General features: G+C 41.3%; 1 protein-coding gene across 1 annotated transcript; it reads left to right on the top strand.

Moving 5' to 3' along the window:
- The first annotated feature begins 5,949 nt into the window (after positions 1 to 5,949).
- NEUROD6 (neuronal differentiation 6) lies at positions 5,950 to 6,963 on the top strand. The gene has a single exon (XM_066628849.1). The coding sequence runs from the start codon at positions 5,950 to 5,952 to the stop codon at positions 6,961 to 6,963; it is 1,014 nt and encodes a 337-aa protein (XP_066484946.1).
- The last annotated feature ends 11,431 nt before the right edge of the window (positions 6,964 to 18,394 follow it).

Genomic DNA, 18,394 nt, shown 5'->3' with positions numbered 1-18,394 from the left:
TGAAAATCGCTGGGCTAGAATGAAGCAACTTTGTTGAAATTATTGTTTCTGGATTAGCTGCCTCATAGCTGCTAAAAAGAAGAAAGCTCAGATTCCAAAGCTAAAGATAGTCAATAGCTGTATCAATTGCTCGCATCTTCCTGACAACCCAGTTCAGTCTCCTCTTCTCCTCCCCCCTTGTCTGATTTCTTTTCCTCCTATCTCCTCCAACCACACAGCACTCTCAGTCCTGCCAGTCTCCTTGGCACCCACTGCCACCAACGCCTCTGACCACCTCCCAAACAAGACTGCGAATCTCCCTGCCTTCTCCTAGGTAGCCACCACCAACCTCCCCCATTCCAGGCCTGCTGCTGCTCCTGCCCCACCAATCCTACTAACCACACACATTCACCAGGCCCACAACACCCCCCATCTCTTCTTCCTCCTGCTGCTTTTTTCCTCTTCCTCCCCCACCTATCATTGTAAAAGGCATAGAGGGCGAGGGAGGAAGTGAGAAGACTAGCTCTCTAGCCCTCTCTCCCCCCCCCAGCTGTGTTTGCTTTCTGACTAGAAAAGAGCAGGAAGTAACATCACTAGCATGCCTCTAGCATGCTTATAGCTCAATTTATACAAACTCAGTTAACATATGGCAAAATGGCTTCAAGTCATGGAACTCAAATGCTAGGAGGCCGCCATGTTTTCACCGTGCTTTATGAAGGCTGCCATGTTTTTTTCCAGTAGAACTCAAAATACATAGAGGTTGCCATGTTTAATAGCTTTGAGCTCAAAGGAAAGATAGCTTGTGTGGCGAGCGTGCTAGAAGACGAACAACATATGCAACCCTGGCATGCGAGAAGGAGGTTAACATATAGCTCTCTAGTGCTACTAAAACTGCTAGCTAAATAAGGGTGCAATCCTAACCAACTTTCCAGCACTTGCCTAGCTGCAATGCAGTCCCAAGGTAAGGAAAAAAAACACATGCCCCTAACCTTGAGGAGACCCTCTTGACTGCCTCCCCACTGTACGATGCAGTGCACGCCACATTGCAGAGAATGCCACTATGTCAGTGCTGGAAAGTTGGTTAGGATTGTGCTCTTAGAAATGCAGCCTCTCTCTCTCTCTCTCTCTCTCTCTCTCTCTCTGGCAGGTGGAAGAAGGAGTAGGAGGAAGGGACCAAAACTGTTCAGTGATGGCAGAAGAGGCAGGATTCCACCTAATGAAGTTATTGTTCTGCCTATACATGAAGTGGAGGTGGCTCTTTGAGGTGCTCCAGCCCCACTAAGCCTTGCGTTTAAAACCATGATCCTGGCTGTAGATAGTTTTAAATTGTTTAAAACTAATAACTTGTTTTAAATGAAAACATTTGTGTTAAACCATCACAACCCACTCCAAGTTTATGAGATGAACTGAGCTGAATCTTTTTGATAAAAGATAACTTTCAAAGTAGAAATAACAGTGGTAAGAGGAGAAAGAATTCTACTGAAGACATTTAGGGCACAATCCTAACCAGGTCTACTAAGAAGTAAGTCCTATTTTGTTCAATGGGGCTTAGTCTCAGGAAAGTGTGGTTAGGATTGCAGCCTTTAAGTTGGTTTTATTGCTGCATAGTCTTAGTGGGGTGTGGCTATAAGAGAATATCATGATAAGCTTCTGCATGTCACAATTTACCACTATGCCACTGTCCAAATAAATAAATTAGAAAATGAACAAGAGAATGATCAGTTTTCCTGCTTCTATAATACCCACTGCACCTAGACTCAGTCTATCAAAAGGTATATGGCCACCTTCGTGTGAATTATCCTGAAATATATGTCCTGTATATGTAGTGTAAATAATTACATAATATTAATTACTATTATTATGACTATGTATAGTTTACCATATGAAACTGTGAATGCATATCAACAGCAATGCACATGATTTGCATATCATGGAATTGTATTGCAGGATTTGTAATAGAAAAAAATCCTTATGCAACGTTATTAAGCATTCACAGTGGATGCTTTTAAAACCTTGATATTGCAGCTATTTTGCATCTCAGCAATTTATATGAAACCCGTTAAAAAGCCACATGATTGATTTAAAAGACTGCAAGATATAATGTTCATGGGGCCTTATAAGATTTGTTCATATTCTTCGTGGTGGTGATATGAAATATATAAGAAAAGCTTTTTGCAATGACTTTGTTGGATTTTTTTCTCTTGTTAATGACTTAAGAAAAGATAGAAGATGGGAAAAATAATCTTTTACTGATTGAAAATATGACAATTCCTACAATTATGATGGATTATAATGTAAATGTTTCTTATGGTTTTGTGTGCCTTTTTTTTTAAAAAAAAGGAAGGCATTGAAACTGAGCCGAGCTGTTCAGTGATTTGCATAGCCAGTGTACCACTCATTGTATTGCACACTGAATATGCAAAAACCTGGTAGAGAGTTAACAACTGACCTTAGAACCTTCCCAAAAATAAATCTCTCTCTCTCTCTCTCTCTCTCTCTCTCTCTCTGCACAAAACAAGGTTTTATATTCTGTTGCATAATACGAGTGATTGCAACGCAATGCTCACCAATAGAAGGAAATACCTTTGCAATCTGTTTTGGGCAGGGCTGGTGAGGGGGAATATGGAACCTGCTGTTCATTGGCACATGCCATATAAGTTTTAAAATCTTGCTCCTTCCCCATTCAGATATTTTTATACTTACATACAGGCCTAATTTAGATTACGAACTAATGGCCTGTATCTTTTCATGGTAGTAAAACGTGGAGAATGTGAGAATCTTAAAGCTGGAGGCATTTAAAAAAAAGAAAGAAAGAGTGCATTACATTGATTTTTTTAAGCACATCTCCAGTTTTCTTTTTAAATACCCAAACAGTTTTTAAATAGAATTTTGCAATAATAGTAGCTTCAGAACTGAGCTTGTTAATGTCAAACTTAGGTCCACTGTGGATTAAAGCAGATGAGTCATAAACCCTTGGAAGGGTGGGGAGGGAGGAGAACCAGTATCATATGGGAAATGCTGACACAGACCCATAACAATAGCAGCTCTGCTAGGGATACGTAGTTCTGGAGGAAATTGTGTTTTCACTTTTTAAGTGAGAAAATCACAAGAAAAAGAATACATGAGAGCACTTGAAAGAAAAATCTTGGTTTTCTTCCTAAGTGAAGCATTCTGTTAAGTATTGATTATGTATATGACTTCTTGGAGATGTGTTGCTCCTGAAAAGAATAAGGTGGAGTTTGCCAGAGGCACTCTGGTGAGCTTGGGAGGGGGGTGTCAGCTCTGTTTAACCCTTTCTTTTCTGCTGCTGTTAATGATGAGACAAAAAGAGGGTGAAAAGAACACATAGTGTAGGAGAGCCAGTTGACAGCAAAGGAAAGAGAATAAAGAGTGGGAGAAGAGAAGCGATCAAGGAACAGGCAGAAAAAAGTTGAGAGAAAAATAAAGCACGGAGAAAACAATTTTTAAAGCAAAAAAAAAAAACACTCACTTAAAGTGAAACAGTGAGATAAATAGATAAGAGTACTTTTTGCTTGTCTAGAAGTTTTACTTGTCCAGAAAGTGCAGATACATGTGGATTATAGTGGAGTCATGTGGTGCATATAGGAGATGGCATCCAAAGAGGAGAAAGAGGGGGAACAAGGTATGCGTACTGTCAGGAAAATTCTGAAGGAAGACTTCCCTTGATTTTGAAATTATCATGTACTTCTATGCTGCTTCATTTGTTCCCCCACCTTAAAAAATGCCTCCAAGTCACAAAAGGAAAGAACTGGAATTGTTTCTTACACCCAACCTAAAGAAGAAGAAGCTGATGCTGATTCAAATTCAGATACTGTACTTTTGGAAGATGTATGTGAAGACTGCTCAAAATGCTATCAGGACAGAAATTGCTGCGGAACTCTGTCGCCCCTGAGCCAAACTTACTTAAGAGTGTCAGGAGTCTTTTCCTGATCTCAGCTTCCTCATGGATAGTTCCTGTTTCCAAAATATCCGGCAGCGCATGTGGGAATCCAATCAATACAGCAAAAATCCTCTCTTCAATAAGCATAAGCTTATTATCAAGCGGCAAGCAGATATACCTGTGGACAGGGATAAAAGTGAATGTTGACATATCTGCCTGTTCAACCAAATTTGCAGAAATGCACCTACTGTACGTGAAAGCTGGTGTGGATTTTTTCCCCTTCTCTCCCCTATCAGCCTAACCTTCTGTGTTGATACATGAATGCTGGTACCCACTTACAGGGATGCCAGATGATCATTGCAGAATGAAGGTCCCAGGAGAACAGATCACATGGTTTTCTCTGCCCTGTGACGTCACCAGCAGATGGCATGGGTACCAGCTCTGGCAGTTGGCATCAATGTCACTTTTTAGAGATCAATGAGATAGTGCAGATATACACAGATCTAGACTCCAGGAGACAATGCGACATTCAGATTGAAAAGATTCGGAAGGCAAAAAATGAAAACTGATTATTGAATGAGGTTTTTTTTATAAAGGCCAAGGTAATACAAATATGTATGTATGTATGTATGTATGTATGTATGTATGTATGTATGTATGTAATTGGTGTTGCTGAGTGTGCATGCAGGTCTTTTAAAGGTGCAGGGTAAATGCCTCGTGTTTTTTAAATTATCTGCTTGCTTCTTCTAGTGTTTCAGTTCTTCTTAAATGTTGTTGCATACTTTCACTTATTATGTAATCCTGAAAGGGTAGGATGAACAATACTTAGAGAGTTATTCTTTTAGTGAGAGGCTTAGTTTAACTTAATTTTTTTGAAGGTCTGTTCAAAAATCCCTTGCCTGCTTGTTTGTGATTTGGCATTTATGTACTTGTTTTCAAATTAGAGAATCCTGGAATATGCAGCCTGAAAAATGAGTACAGGGGAAGAAACAATACAATGTTGTTGTCGTTCCCCCACCTTTCATTCTGGATTCTGAACACACGTGCAGAATTGCAGTCAGAATCCACAGACCATTCCTGTCAGATATTAGCTGGAGGGAAGCGTCTGTTCCTTTGAAGAACCACAGATGCTGCAAACGGGTGCGAGGAGGTTTAGGGGTGCTTCTGATTTTTAAACATGATAACAAAATGCCAGTAAATTGCAACAACATTTTAAAATTGGAAAAAGTGGTTTAGGATTTTTTTTTTTTTGTCTTTAAAAAGAGAAACAGAGAGCGAGAAAGAAAGAGGAAGAGAGATTTACTGCCTAATGCTTCCCATGAATATGTTTGGTATTTACCCTGTTTTTAATAGGGAAGAAATAATCCGTATATCACACATTTTCATCCTGATTATTAGAAAAAAAGCCCCTCTTTGCTTTAATTAAGTCACTGAATGATTCATTTGCGTCTTTTCCATTTTAATTCTTTTCAGGTCAATTCAGACTTGATTGCAATGATTTGTAGAAGAATATGTGCAAACAAATTACAACATAAAAGTTAAATGTATTATTATTTTTTTCTATCAGCTAATAGGAAGATGGACCTTCTAATTTTTTTTTCTATTTCTGTTGTCTTATTTGATACTAAAGCATTTGGATTGCTGACATATGTGCATTTAAAAAAAAATGTTTTTCTTATGAAGTCTACATTTTAAAATATTGTGGATATTTACACAAAAATTAGAAAAAAGAGGAAGAAGTTATTTAATTTTTTAACTTTTTCTTAATTGTTGTGTCAGCAATTTCCTTCTGATAGTTATACTGCTTTTTTAAGTATAGTCTTGGACCAAATTAATGAATACAATGTATAATACATTAATATAGTGACTGATGTATTCTTTAAATAATTTTCTGTATTTTATAGATATGTGTGTCTATACATGCACACAATTGTGCACATGTAGATAATGCAGCGCATTGATGATGTCAAAGTTAGCTGAAAATCTGTATAAAAAATGTGAACTCTACAAATGATTACCTTTAAAACCTTTTGCTGGCATTCTTTCAGGTAACATAAGATTATAACGTCATGTTAACGCTACCATTTGATGAGTCTGTTGTAATGCCAGAGTCCCAGTTGTGCAGAAAGTTTTCCGGAGAAAGTGAGGACCCAAAGCAAATCAAAAAGCCAGAAAGCTTTGCAAAGCAGATTATACACCAAGGAAAAAGTATTAAAAGATCGACAGCAGAGGATACAGAAAAAGAAGAAGTGGAAGATGGACGAGAGGAAGAAGATGAAAATGGTTTACCCAGGAGGAGGGGACTTCGGAAAAAAAAGATGACCAAGATGAGAATGGACAGGGTCAAATTCAGGCGACAGGAAGCCAATGCACGAGAGAGAAATAGAATGCATGGCCTCAATGATGCTCTGGACAGTTTAAGGAAAGTGGTCCCTTGTTATTCCAAAACACAAAAACTGTCTAAAATAGAAACGTTAAGACTTGCTAAAAATTACATATGGGCACTTTCTGAAATCTTACGAATTGGCAAGAGGCCTGATCTGCTGACATTTGTCCAAAACTTGTGCAAAGGTCTCTCCCAGCCAACGACAAACTTGGTGGCAGGATGCCTCCAGCTGAATGCCCGAAGTTTCTTGATGGGTCAGACAGGGGAAACAGCCCATCATGCCAGAGCTCCCTATTCCACCTTCTACCCTCCCTATCACAGCCCAGAGCTAAGCACTCCCCCAGGTCATGGAACACTTGACAATTCCAAGTCCATGAAACCCTACAATTATTGCAGCGCTTACGAATCCTTCTATGAAAGCACTTCTCCTGAGTGTGCCAGCCCACAGTTTGAAGGTCCCTTAAGTCCTCCCCCAATTAACTATAATGGGATATTTTCCCTCAAGCAAGAAGAAGCTTTGGACTATGGCAAAAGCTACAATTATGGCATGCCGTATTGTGCAGTGCCACCCAGGGGTCCCCTTGGGCAGAGTTCTGTGTTCAGGTTGCCTACAGAGAGCCACTTCCCTTACGACCTACATCTGCGCAGCCAGCCTCTCACCATGCAAGATGAATTAAATGCAGTTTTTCATAATTAATGAGGAAAATGAAAATAAACAGTGGTCATTCACCTCTCCGTCTAATTAAGATAAAGCAGATGCTTGTGCCCCATCTAATCCGTGCATCTCTATTTAAAAAAATGTGTTTGCTAGTTTCTAAAGTGTGTCAACTATTGTGGGACTTTTTTAATTTCTCTGTAATAACAATAATAAATAATTTAATTTATCAGTATTTAATTCCATTTGGATCTTGGTAAGCACTGTGAGATTCTGTTTTAACTGGATTTCTTTTCTTCCTTTCTTTTTCCTTTCCTCCCCTATTTGTTTAATTTTGTTGAGCAGTTTGTCTAAATGAAATTGTTGGGCAGAGAAAATTCACACTGTATAAAGTCTGCAACAGTATTTTGATTGTACAGTAACTATACCAATGCATGCTATTGAAATCAGATGAGTAAAATGATGTATTTATAATTAGAAATCATATATTATGTAATGGGGAAGAGGTGTATTTTTTAATTCTCCTGAATTTTTTTTTTTTTAAGAAAAACGGTTGCAGGCATCACGAGACGCAGTGGAGATGGTGCAGCAATATTTTAAGCTATGCAAAAAAAAACAAACCCACAAAAGAAAGTGCATCTAAATAGAAAGAGTCATAATCATTGATAATTCTTCAGCTTAAAATTTGAAACATTTGCTGGCAGGGGCTACCTATCATTTTAGAAGGTTTTGTCACCGTTTTGCATTCATTGTTTTAATATAAACATTATACGTTATCTGCACTTCTTTTGTATAATTCTGCCTTCACATGTAAAGTTTGTTAGAATGTTGAACTGTGTTTTCATAACTTATTTTCAATGCAATTAAATATAGGTGTTTTCAATCATCATGTCAAGTATGATATAACATCAGCAGGGACATATTGATACTGTATGATAAATATCATAGGACATGTGCTGTCTTGTGATTTTTGTACTTATACTCCTTAGGTTGTGAATGTGTTACTAAAGGATATTTACCTAAAAATTTACACCATTGAAAGAGAAGTCACAGGTAAATGTGCTTAGAACTGGAGTGTCACATTTTAACCATAGAAGTAAATATCATCAGGAACGTAGAAAAAACTACAGTAACAACATGGCTCTAAAAATGTTCACTTGGAAGTCCTCGTGGGTTCAATCCACTGAGGACTTCTATCACTGTTGTGCTTCTATTAATGTTGTCTTTGGTGAATCGCTCACAAAAATGCCGGTTCTGAATTTAGGATTAGAAAACACTTTTTGCATTATTACAGTCTTTGATATTTTTCTGATCTATACTCAGTAATATGTTTTGAAAATTGCTTAAATGAAATCTGAAAAAAATATAACTTTCGACCAACATGGAGTGGAGGCTAGATTCTGTGCTCATTGATCGGTTCTAACCATTTACAGGACAGAAGAAAATTCATTGAAAAGATAAAAACCAGTATAAAGAGCAGATTTCTTGATTGTCATTCATTGTACAGTATGAATTTGATTTGGTGAGTCTGCCACTGTCAACTTTAAAAGGGGCTTGGACAAGTTTCTGGCGGAAAAATCCATTATGGGTTACAAGCCATGATCTGTATATGCAACCTCCTGATTTTAGAAATGGGCTATGTCAGAATGCCAGTGCAAGAGAGGGCACCACGATGCAGGTCTCTTGTTATCTGGTGTGCTCCCTGGGGCATTTGGTGGGCCGCTGTGAGATACAGGAAGCTGGACAAGATGGGCCTATGGCCTGATGGGCCTATGGCCATATGGTTCTTATGTTCTTATGTAACTAAACATATCGGTACTTATCTGGAAATGATTTCAATAGATCTTACTTTTAAATAAGATACAATCTTTATTTGCCAAGGTAATATTTAATGTCAAATGAGCAAAATCTGTTCTAGAACAGTGGTGTTTACCTGAATGCAAGCTAAAAACTTCAGGTACTTCTCTAACATTATAATATTCAGGAAGATATGCTGTTCGCTGCTGAACTGTTCACACACCTCAGAAAAGGAACATGGGAGTCGAATTTCCACTCAGGAGAATTATCTTCAGAAAAATTGCTAGGAGATATCATAGATTTCTTCTTATATTATAGCCCAACAGCCATGAATATAGAAGACTAGCAGGATTTCAATAAACCTGCTGCTTTAGCTCTCATTCTAGGACTGCAAAAATAGGGAGGGTTGTCAAGTACTTGGCAGGTCAAAAAATATGGCTTGTATTATGGTACCTCGATGCGTCACAGGTCAGAGATCCTGTGCAAGTCTACCTGGAGACAAGTCTCATTGTGTGCAGTGGGGCTTACTCCCAGGAAAGTATGTACAGGATTGCAGCCTTAGACTATTGTTTGTCTTTAAAGCAAGGTCTCTACAGTTGTTCCCACATTGGAACACTTTTCTCAGGGCCAATTCTATTTATTTATTATATCCAACCTTTCTTCTATCTTAGAATTCAAGGTGACAGTTCTCAGTTGGTTACCCACTGATCAAACCGAGACCTGATTAGGTTCAAGAAGACAACTGCATTATGCTCTCATTTCATGTCCTGGGCCCTCAGACCATATCCTGGATTACATATACATCCTTGATCTCTCCTGTTTTGATTACTCAGTACGAATAACTCACAGCTCAATCAATGAAATGCCTCTACTGAAAAATGTTGTGTTTGAGGTGATATGAAACCTCTTTGTGTGGCACAGGATTTTCAGGCTCTTTCAAATGTGCAAGTAATTACCTGACGTTACCAGTCGACAAGTGGCAAATAGGGAGGGCTGTGTTAACACAGGCCTCAGCATGGAACAGTACAATAGCTAAAAAACATGAAGAACTTAAATTCCATAAGTTAAATTGAGGTGATCTTTTATGTGAACAAGGCCTGAGACAATATGGGATGGTTTCAGTGGTACAGTACACAATGTGGATTTCAAAAGTTCAACTAGATCACTCCTCTCCTTGACATTTTGGAGAGCCACTGCTCAATTGGTTTTGCTACTGGGCTTAATGGAAAAATGGGAGGACAGCTTCACAGATTATATTTTAAAAGTTCACTGTTTAAAAAAACAAACACAGAATACTGAAGGCAATAACAACCCCTCTCAAAAAGATCAGAAACTAAGGCCCAATTCCTAACCAACTTTCCAGCACCGGCATAGCTGTGCCAATGGGACGTGTGCTACATCCTGCAGTTGGGTGGCACTCATGGAGGCCTCCTCAAAGTAAGGGAATGTTTGTTCCCTTATCTTGGAACTGCATGGCCCTTATTTCGGTGCTGGAAAGTGGGTTAGGATTGCACCCTAACTTAAATAATTAAGGGCTGCTGCTTCACACAATGGACTTAGAAGCATGCAGGGCCTCTGCCAGGCTTTGGGATAGACCTATCTTGTCCTGAGGCAATGCTTGTAAAATGTTTAGGCCGTGTGGTTATGCTGCTGATTCCCCTGACAAACATGTTCACATGCAGTACTGCTTTGTCTGTGAATAGGCCTTAGGAGCCACCATGCAGGGTCGCCTAGAAACAGTAAGGTGATTGAACAAATCTTCATGAGCATCATGCTTTGCATGTATGTAATGCATTGCAGGCATTCCAAGGACTTCACATGTTTTGCCTCAGAAATCAACAATGAAGAATAACATCCTAATAGAACTGTAGGGCCAGCTCCTCCACCACCTTCTCAGGGGCAATGTAAGGCCTGTTTGCCCTGAGAGGAAAGAAGAGTGGCCCAGGCCACTCCAAACTCATACTAATAACTCCTAATGGGATCAGAAACAGCTGTACACGATGCTTTTTATCTTTTTGTGGCATTGTGCTTGTTTTAATATTATTAAATAATGCTTGAATGCCTTGACAGAAAACCAGTAAATAAATTTTTAAAAATGCTTACAATAATGCTTTAAGGAAGGTCACTAGTGTTATTCCCATATAAAAGATGGATGGGAACGGAGGCTGAGAGGGAATGATTTGCTTAAGAGGACTAGCCAAGCTAGGCTCTGCCCAATGGTGAGCTTTTGCTCTAACCTTTTCTTTTCACATGTGTAAGGCTATACGTGCGCACACCCTCTACTGCTATGGCCTCCATTTCCTCCAGCGCTACCTCCTCCTTTTTTTAAACAAGCCAGGAAGTGGAAGTGTGTGGTGAAAGAGGAGTGTGGTGGCCTCGAACATCTCAGAAGAGATGACATATCCACCACTTTTTCTTCCGGTACATTGCCTCTTCTACTCACTTCTTGCTTTTTAAAAATCACTCTAGCCGGAAGAGAAGGCAGCAAAGAAAAACACAACCAATTCCATCTATAGGTTCCCTTACTTATTTAGCCATCTAAGGTGGTTGTCCTCTCTAGCAGTTACAAAGCATACATGCTTACATCGCGCACACACCCCAATTCTCCACCACATTCTCAGATGACAAAAGTGGAGGCCAATTCCAATTGGGGGGGAGGGTTGAGAATTTTTTTTCCAGAATTTCAGCATTTGCACACATACACACAAGCAGCTGAATCTAGGGCTCTTTTTTTGGCTATTTGAGAGAAAATGAGGAGGTGTTCTAAATAAAAATCATAACATAGTTGAGATAGTTCATTTATTAGACCAGTGTTTCTCAACCAGTGGTATAGGAACCACCAGTGGTACTTGAGGTGGCATCCTGTGGTACTTGTGGGACTCCTGCCACCTGGCAGCAAGACTAGAAATACGACACAACAAACAGCGATAGGAGGCTCAGCTTAGCGGGTAGAGCTCCAAAGCATGGTTTTCCATACTTGAAAAAGCCTTCCCATCCACCCTGAGCCTCTTATTGGTGTTTATCACATGGCATCTGGCCTCCCAACCCAGAAGTTACTGGTAATGATGTCATCGCCAGTTATTTCCGATGGTACTTCGAAGTGGTAAAGCAGAGGACAAACACTGAGAAACACTGTATTAGACAAAGTAAAAAAGAATAGAAAGCATAATACTCATCACAAGGAATACTATCTTTTAGAAGACTATGGGCCCAATCTTATCTCCTGCCAGGCCAGACCATGCAGTACTGCTGACAGAACAAGTGTTGCATGCTATTAGAGGGGTGGAACCATACAGCCTAGGCTGCCTGGTTTCCAATAGGACTCCTTGGACCTAAATCTGAGGAGACTCCTGATCTAGCAGGTCTAGGCCAGGAAAGGGGGATAGAATTTTGGTGTGCATGGCCGCCACTGAGATCTTCCCCCTCCCACCCCAAACCACCCTCAACCTGGCCTGCTTCCTGCCCCAATCCTCCCACAATCCTCCTCCAAACCATCCCTGTCACCAATTTACCAGTGACGACCAGGATGGAGGAGGTTCAGCAAGCCACTGTCACGCATGCAGTGTCCACCAAATGGTGGAGTGCCTTTCTTGCCATTGGTCCAGGTCTTATGGTGATAGTTCGTTAGATCCATCAGCATGAACCCCAGATAGGATTGGGTTATACAGCAGTAACTTCCATGATGTGTGGTAGGGCACAGTATGAATAACTGAGCTGATGTAGAATAGTAGATAAGAAGCAAAGCTACAGATCAGGACTTCCCAAGTTTAGATCTTATCTTTGCCATGAATTCTCAATAGGTGGCCTTAGGCAAGCCATGCAGCCTCAACTGCAATACTTAGGTAATAATACTACCAGCATACAGAGTCTATATCAGTGGTTCCCAAACTATGAGCTGTAGCTCCCCAGGGAGCTGCAGAAACTAACCAGGGGAGACGTGGAATCCTCATGAAAAATCTGTTACCCTATGCAATGTATAGGATTGTAGCCCTAATGGAGAGCCGCGGCCAGTGGCCAAGTAGGTCAAGAGATCTGCCAGTTGAAAAGCTCTGGGAACCACTGGACTGTATCAAGAATCATACGTGTGAAACACTTCATGCCCTCAGAAAGAGCTATACAGTTTAAGCCTATTTATCCATGGATTTTCTATCCACAGACCTGGCTCAACGCGGATCCCCTGGACTTGCGTTGACTCAGACTTGGCCCAACCTGAACCCTCTGAAGGCAAGCAGAACTGTGCTCCGGTTGACTCCAGAGGGTTTTCTGAAGCCTGCAGAGGCCATATGCATCTGCCCACGGCCTCTGCGGGCTTCAGAATGGCTCTGGCGTGCAAAACAAGCAACTTCCAATTTCCTGAGGAAAACTGGAGGTGATTTTTTTTTGCCCTCCAGGGGCATCCCCTGGCCTCAGAATGCCTTATACAGCATTAAAAACATCACTTATGGTTTCTCTCAGGAAACTGGAAGTCACTTTTTTTGAACTCCAGGGCCATTCTGAAGCCCACAGGTGAATGTGCATGGCCTCTGTGAGTTTTGGAAAACCTTTCAGGCCAGAGTGCAGTTCTGGTCGCCTTTGGAGGGTTTAAAGGTGCTGAAAACACAGATTTCATTATCCGCGGTTTTCTTTTGGGGTGGGGGGAACAGAGAATGGATTCCTTGCAGATACTGAGGTACCATCTGTATATAACTGTTAAGTACTGTTGTTATCCTGGTGAGCTGTGAGAAATAAATACAATTATTAAAGGCTTCTGTGAACCCAAATAAGCCACCCGGAGTGGAGGCTATGTGCCCTGTTTTTGCATGATTTGCTGCTCTGTCTTTGCCTTCTTCCAGTCAGCCTCTGCTGGGAGCAGGTTGTTCTATTTTGTTTCTACTTTGAATACCACTGAATTGTTCAGTCATTCCTGATATGGCAATGAGAAAAATGACCTACCCACAGAAGAGGTTGCCTATTGCAGCTCTGTATGAGTCTTTGCTCTTCCTACTCAGGAAGTAGGCCCAGAAGAAACACTGTGGGTGGGGTCCTCTGACGTTGTACACATCTTACACAGCCTAAAGTTAAACTGCGGGATGTGATGTGTATGGCCAGTTTTAATTCAGAAGTTGCTGTGTCATCTACTCACTAAAGAATGGCTACTAAATCTAGAGCAAGGGTCTCCAAAGTCCGGCCTGGGGGCCAGATGCAGCCTGTGACAAGCCTCTATCTGGCCCATGGCAAGCCTCTGGACCCCTGCAAGCTTCTGGCACATTCAACCAAATGTGACCAGAATTGTGCACCAGCTGTGCCTGGAGAGTATTCTGTGGGCTGGGGAGGCAATGTGCCTCCCCTAAGAATGCCTTCTAAAGGCCTAAAAACATCACAGAAGTGACTTTCTGAAGGCCTTAGGCTTTCTAATGTATTTATTTAAATTTTATATTTCAAATTTATTTATTTTTCCAGCCCTCAACACCATGCTAGATATTTGATGTGGCCCTCTGGCCTAAACGTTTAGAGACCCCTGATCTAGAGGGACAAAATGCACCAGAAGTCTCTCCTGTGTGAAATCCCCCTCATGTGCAGACCATCACTTGCGTGAATTCAATGATTGCAAAGCAAGATCACCACCACTCAATATTGCCATGTGGTTATTCCATCTATATCGCAAGAAATAAGCTCAGCAAAAGCCTGATATTAGACGGAGCCTAATTGGCTGTGCCCAAGCCCCAGCAGTTCAAATGCATAGATTATTAATTTTTCAAGCTTTTCCCAAAGTTTCCTTCTGCTTTTCACAACACACAGAGGTAATTTAGCCTTAAGTCTTCCAGCAAATGTAAAACATTTTATGTAAACCTGTTTTTCAGTGGTGAGGGAATTATTAAATAAGGGCCGATCACTCAAAATGATAATCTCATAATACTTTTTTTTTTTTTAAAGATACACAAAAATGTGATCCTAAATGTATTTAAATCTTATGAGCGAACACAATGCTAGTTATTAAAAAGTAATTCTGGAGAAATTAGCTTGCAGCTACAAAATTAATATAATTCATTTATTACTTGCAGCCACAAATCAAACTGCTGTTAACACTGCTATACACAATTTAATAAGCACAGTAAGATTCCATATGGTTGCAGTTTTAGAATCCTGGTCACTCCACAGAGCCATCAGTGAAATGGTCTCACAGGCACAGTCAGTCTGCAAGCATTTATTGGGTCTAAAACAAATGTTTATAAACCAGGAGCAGAGAGTTGAGCTTTTGAGAGCATTGTTACAGCTCAACAGAGAACCTCTTCATGTAAGTGGTTAGATTTCTTTTGATTTCATTCAAGTTTGCAGCAGGCACCCTGCAGAGAAACCCTCTCCCATTGGAATCAGTGACAAATTACCCTTTGATTTCAGTGGGTCTCAATTACATTTTGCCATGACTCAGCAGCTCCATTGTACAGAGAAGAGGTGCCCACATAGTTGTGACCACAGGGGCTGCCTCATTTTCTTTGCCAATTGTGGATGTTCACATGTATTAAAAGAAACACTCTGTACAGAACTGTAGGTTACTCTGGACTACACAGGTTCCCATATCCATGTGGGCATATGTGGGGACAGTACAGGAGGAAAAAAGGGGGGCACATGCATGATGAAATTGTAGACAGGACAACAGAGTACTTAACCACCCTTCTGCTTTATTTCCATCTATCCAAGCTAGACTTATTTTGATTGTGGAGATCAGCTAGGGAGAAAAAAGGTGAAAAGCTTCCTGGGGAAAGTGTTAAGGAAGGGAAGGGGAACAACTGGTAGGTGAGGAATGGGTTAATCACTTCCTTATATGAGCCAATTCTCTTCTGTAAGGTCCCCTCCTTTCATGTGGCCATCAGAGGGCCAAACTAGATGTGACATGGGAAATTCTTTTTAAGTTAAAGCAGCCATGGTTGCCACAGTGCTGGGGAAGGAAGGGGCTAACACTTCCCTCTCATGCCATTTTATTGTTTTAAGTACAGTAATTCCTGTTTCTAAGCTCTAAGGGAGGAATCACAGATGTACACACAGAGAGAGACACACAAATGGTTGAAATGGATGCAAATCTGCTGGAGATTCTATCTTTTAGATCCCGCATAGCGTGTTACCCAAGGAAATATGGGTTTAGGAACCAGAAGGCCTTTTCCGTATGGGTCAACTTACTTTCATGAGAAAGTAGCAGTGCACACAGACCTTTGTGCAGAATTCTGTATTTAGGGTTAGAGCCTTGGAAATCATTGGTGATTGACCGTGGTCTGTAATTCCGAACATGCTGAATTTATCAGCTGCCATTGGTGAGTTGTAGATTGAGAGGCTATTTAGTGCTGCAACCTTATTGGTTTCCTTCAGGAAAAAGAGAGAAGGTAGGTTAGTGCCACAGTGCTTGTGGGCTCTCAAAGCTAGTGCTTTGGCATTCTCACATGGGACCATTAGAGTAGAAGGGAACATTTGGGAACTGAGATGGGAACTGGGGATTACGTTCCCAGTTATCCAAACTGATCAAAGAAGGAAGGGGCAGGAGGTGGTCTTTTAGATTGTGCAGGTAAGGCGAATTTGCCCTCTTGGGGCAGCACAGGAATCCTTTCAGAATAGTCCTGTGGGGTTTTTTTGTTTTGTTTTTTTAAATCAGGGATTTTTACCTGATAATGAGTTCTTGTTCAGCGTTTTTCAGTTGGGAATGCTTTTCAAGTGTGTGCTGGGAACTGTATTTGCACATGTTTGGTTTCAACATGCCCTCCTTCTTAAGTCTTGGTTTTATCAGGTCTGCTGCCACTGGAATTGAAAGAGGGTGAAGATTCCACAGTGAGCAGGTGGAGGATACGTGAGGCTCCTTAGGTCTACAGGAAGGAATGTGGTAGGAGGAGAGGGTGAGGGGTAGGGCATAGGGGATGCTATGTTCCCCTTCTCATTGTTATTTTTTTGTTGCTGATTTATTACTGTTGAAAGTGTTGTATCTATTGGAATTTGGGACAGAGGCAAATGATTGTCAGTGGCCTGAGGTCTCCGCTCCATCATCCTTCAGTTCAGCAACCATGGAATGCAACTTCCCCTGGTACTTATAAACCATCTTGGCAAAAATATCTAACCATGCAAAGTATCTAACCATGAACTGACCAGCAAGACCTGGAGGGTTGTCGGTCCCCTTAAGCAGGACCCTACATGATTGCTAGAAACTCTGAAGGATCCCGGCAATATGGATAGAGCAGTATTACAGCTAGATAAGATGGCATGATAATTAAGCAACTGGGTAGAGCTTTGAGGAAACCTGGTCTGTTTAGGGATTATGGTATTCACTCCTCTAAAGAAGAGTGATATGTATTTAAGGAATATGGCATTTGGGGTTTAGGAATTTGTGCAAAGGATGATCTTGTCTGATCTCGGAAGCTAAGCAGGGTCAGGCCTGGTTAGAACTTGGATGGGAGACCACACGGGAATACCAGGTTCTGTAGGCTTATACCATAGTCTTTCGAGACTGAAGGTTGCCAACCAACCATCAGGCTAGAAATAAACAGATCTGATTAGTTGGTCCTTTCTGGGGGCAATAAGACCAGTTTTGATATGGAAGAATTGCAGTGGAGTGAGTGTGGAAAACTGCTCAGAAGATGGTGTTGGCAGCCTACTCACAAGACTGACTGTCCAAATCTATCACCATCATGCGGTGGCAAAATGTGCACTGCATCCAATGGTAATATTTTTACTTAACCCCCAATAGCCTGCCTGGCATATGACTATCGAGAGAAAAGGGATGGAGCAGCCTGGGAAAGAAGGGATAAGTTCTGGTGCACGACATTACTGATTAGATTCACCCCATCCCCTGCCCTTCCCCAATCCACCCCAAAACTCCCCCAGTCCTCCCCTGCCCACCAACAACATGCCATCGTCACCAACTTACCAGCACCAACAGAAGATTCTGGAGTCGCTTCTATATGTGAAAGGCCTGTGCCTATTTATGGCAGCAGCCTGAAAGTGCGCGACAATGGCTACATCTGTCAGCGCAAGACCTCAACAGGACAGGATTGGGACCTGAGTGGCCCACAAATGGGATATTCATGGTAGTGAAGGTATGGTACAACTAACACAGATTATGAAGAACCTACCTCACCCATTTCCCTCCCCACAAGGGCAATGGCTAATTTATCATTGGAACTGTCCTGTTGGCATAATTTAGCTCATGCTGAAATTATGCCAAGGGGACAGTGAAGCTGGCTATACATGCCAGTCTCTTGAAATATTGCAGCAAGAAGGATTACAGTTGGACCTCAGTATCCACAGGGGATCCATTCCCAGACCACACCGCAGATAAGCAAATCCACGGGTCTGGTCCATAGAACATAAGAAGAGCCCCGCTGGATCTGGTCATAGGCCCATCCACTCCAGCTTCCTGTATCTCACAGTGGCCCACCAAATGTTTCAGGGAGCACACAAAACAACAAGAGAGCTGCATCCTGGTGCACTCCCTTGCATCTGACCTCTGAGATGATCTCCAGTTAGGTGTTTTGAGGCCCAGAGAAGCCACGTGCAGCCTCTTTGGGCCTCAGAAAGGCATACGGAGATGACAGAAAAGCAATTCTGGTTTTTGTAAAAAATGGAAGTGCCTTTCTGGCATTTCCAGAGGCCTTTCCAAGGCCCACAGAGGCTACGCATGGCCTCAGAAAGGCTCCCAGATGCAACCAGAGAACACGAC

This window comes from Tiliqua scincoides, chromosome 5, assembly GCF_035046505.1.
Source record: "Tiliqua scincoides isolate rTilSci1 chromosome 5, rTilSci1.hap2, whole genome shotgun sequence".
Taxonomy (NCBI): domain Eukaryota; kingdom Metazoa; phylum Chordata; class Lepidosauria; order Squamata; family Scincidae; genus Tiliqua; species Tiliqua scincoides.
This window is presented reverse-complemented; position numbering and strand designations above follow the sequence as displayed.

Excerpts from the sequence above, each read along its gene's own strand:
- NEUROD6 (XM_066628849.1), top strand. The coding sequence starts at position 5,950 with ATGTTAACGCTACCATTTGATGAGTCTGTTGTAATGCCAGAGTCCCAG.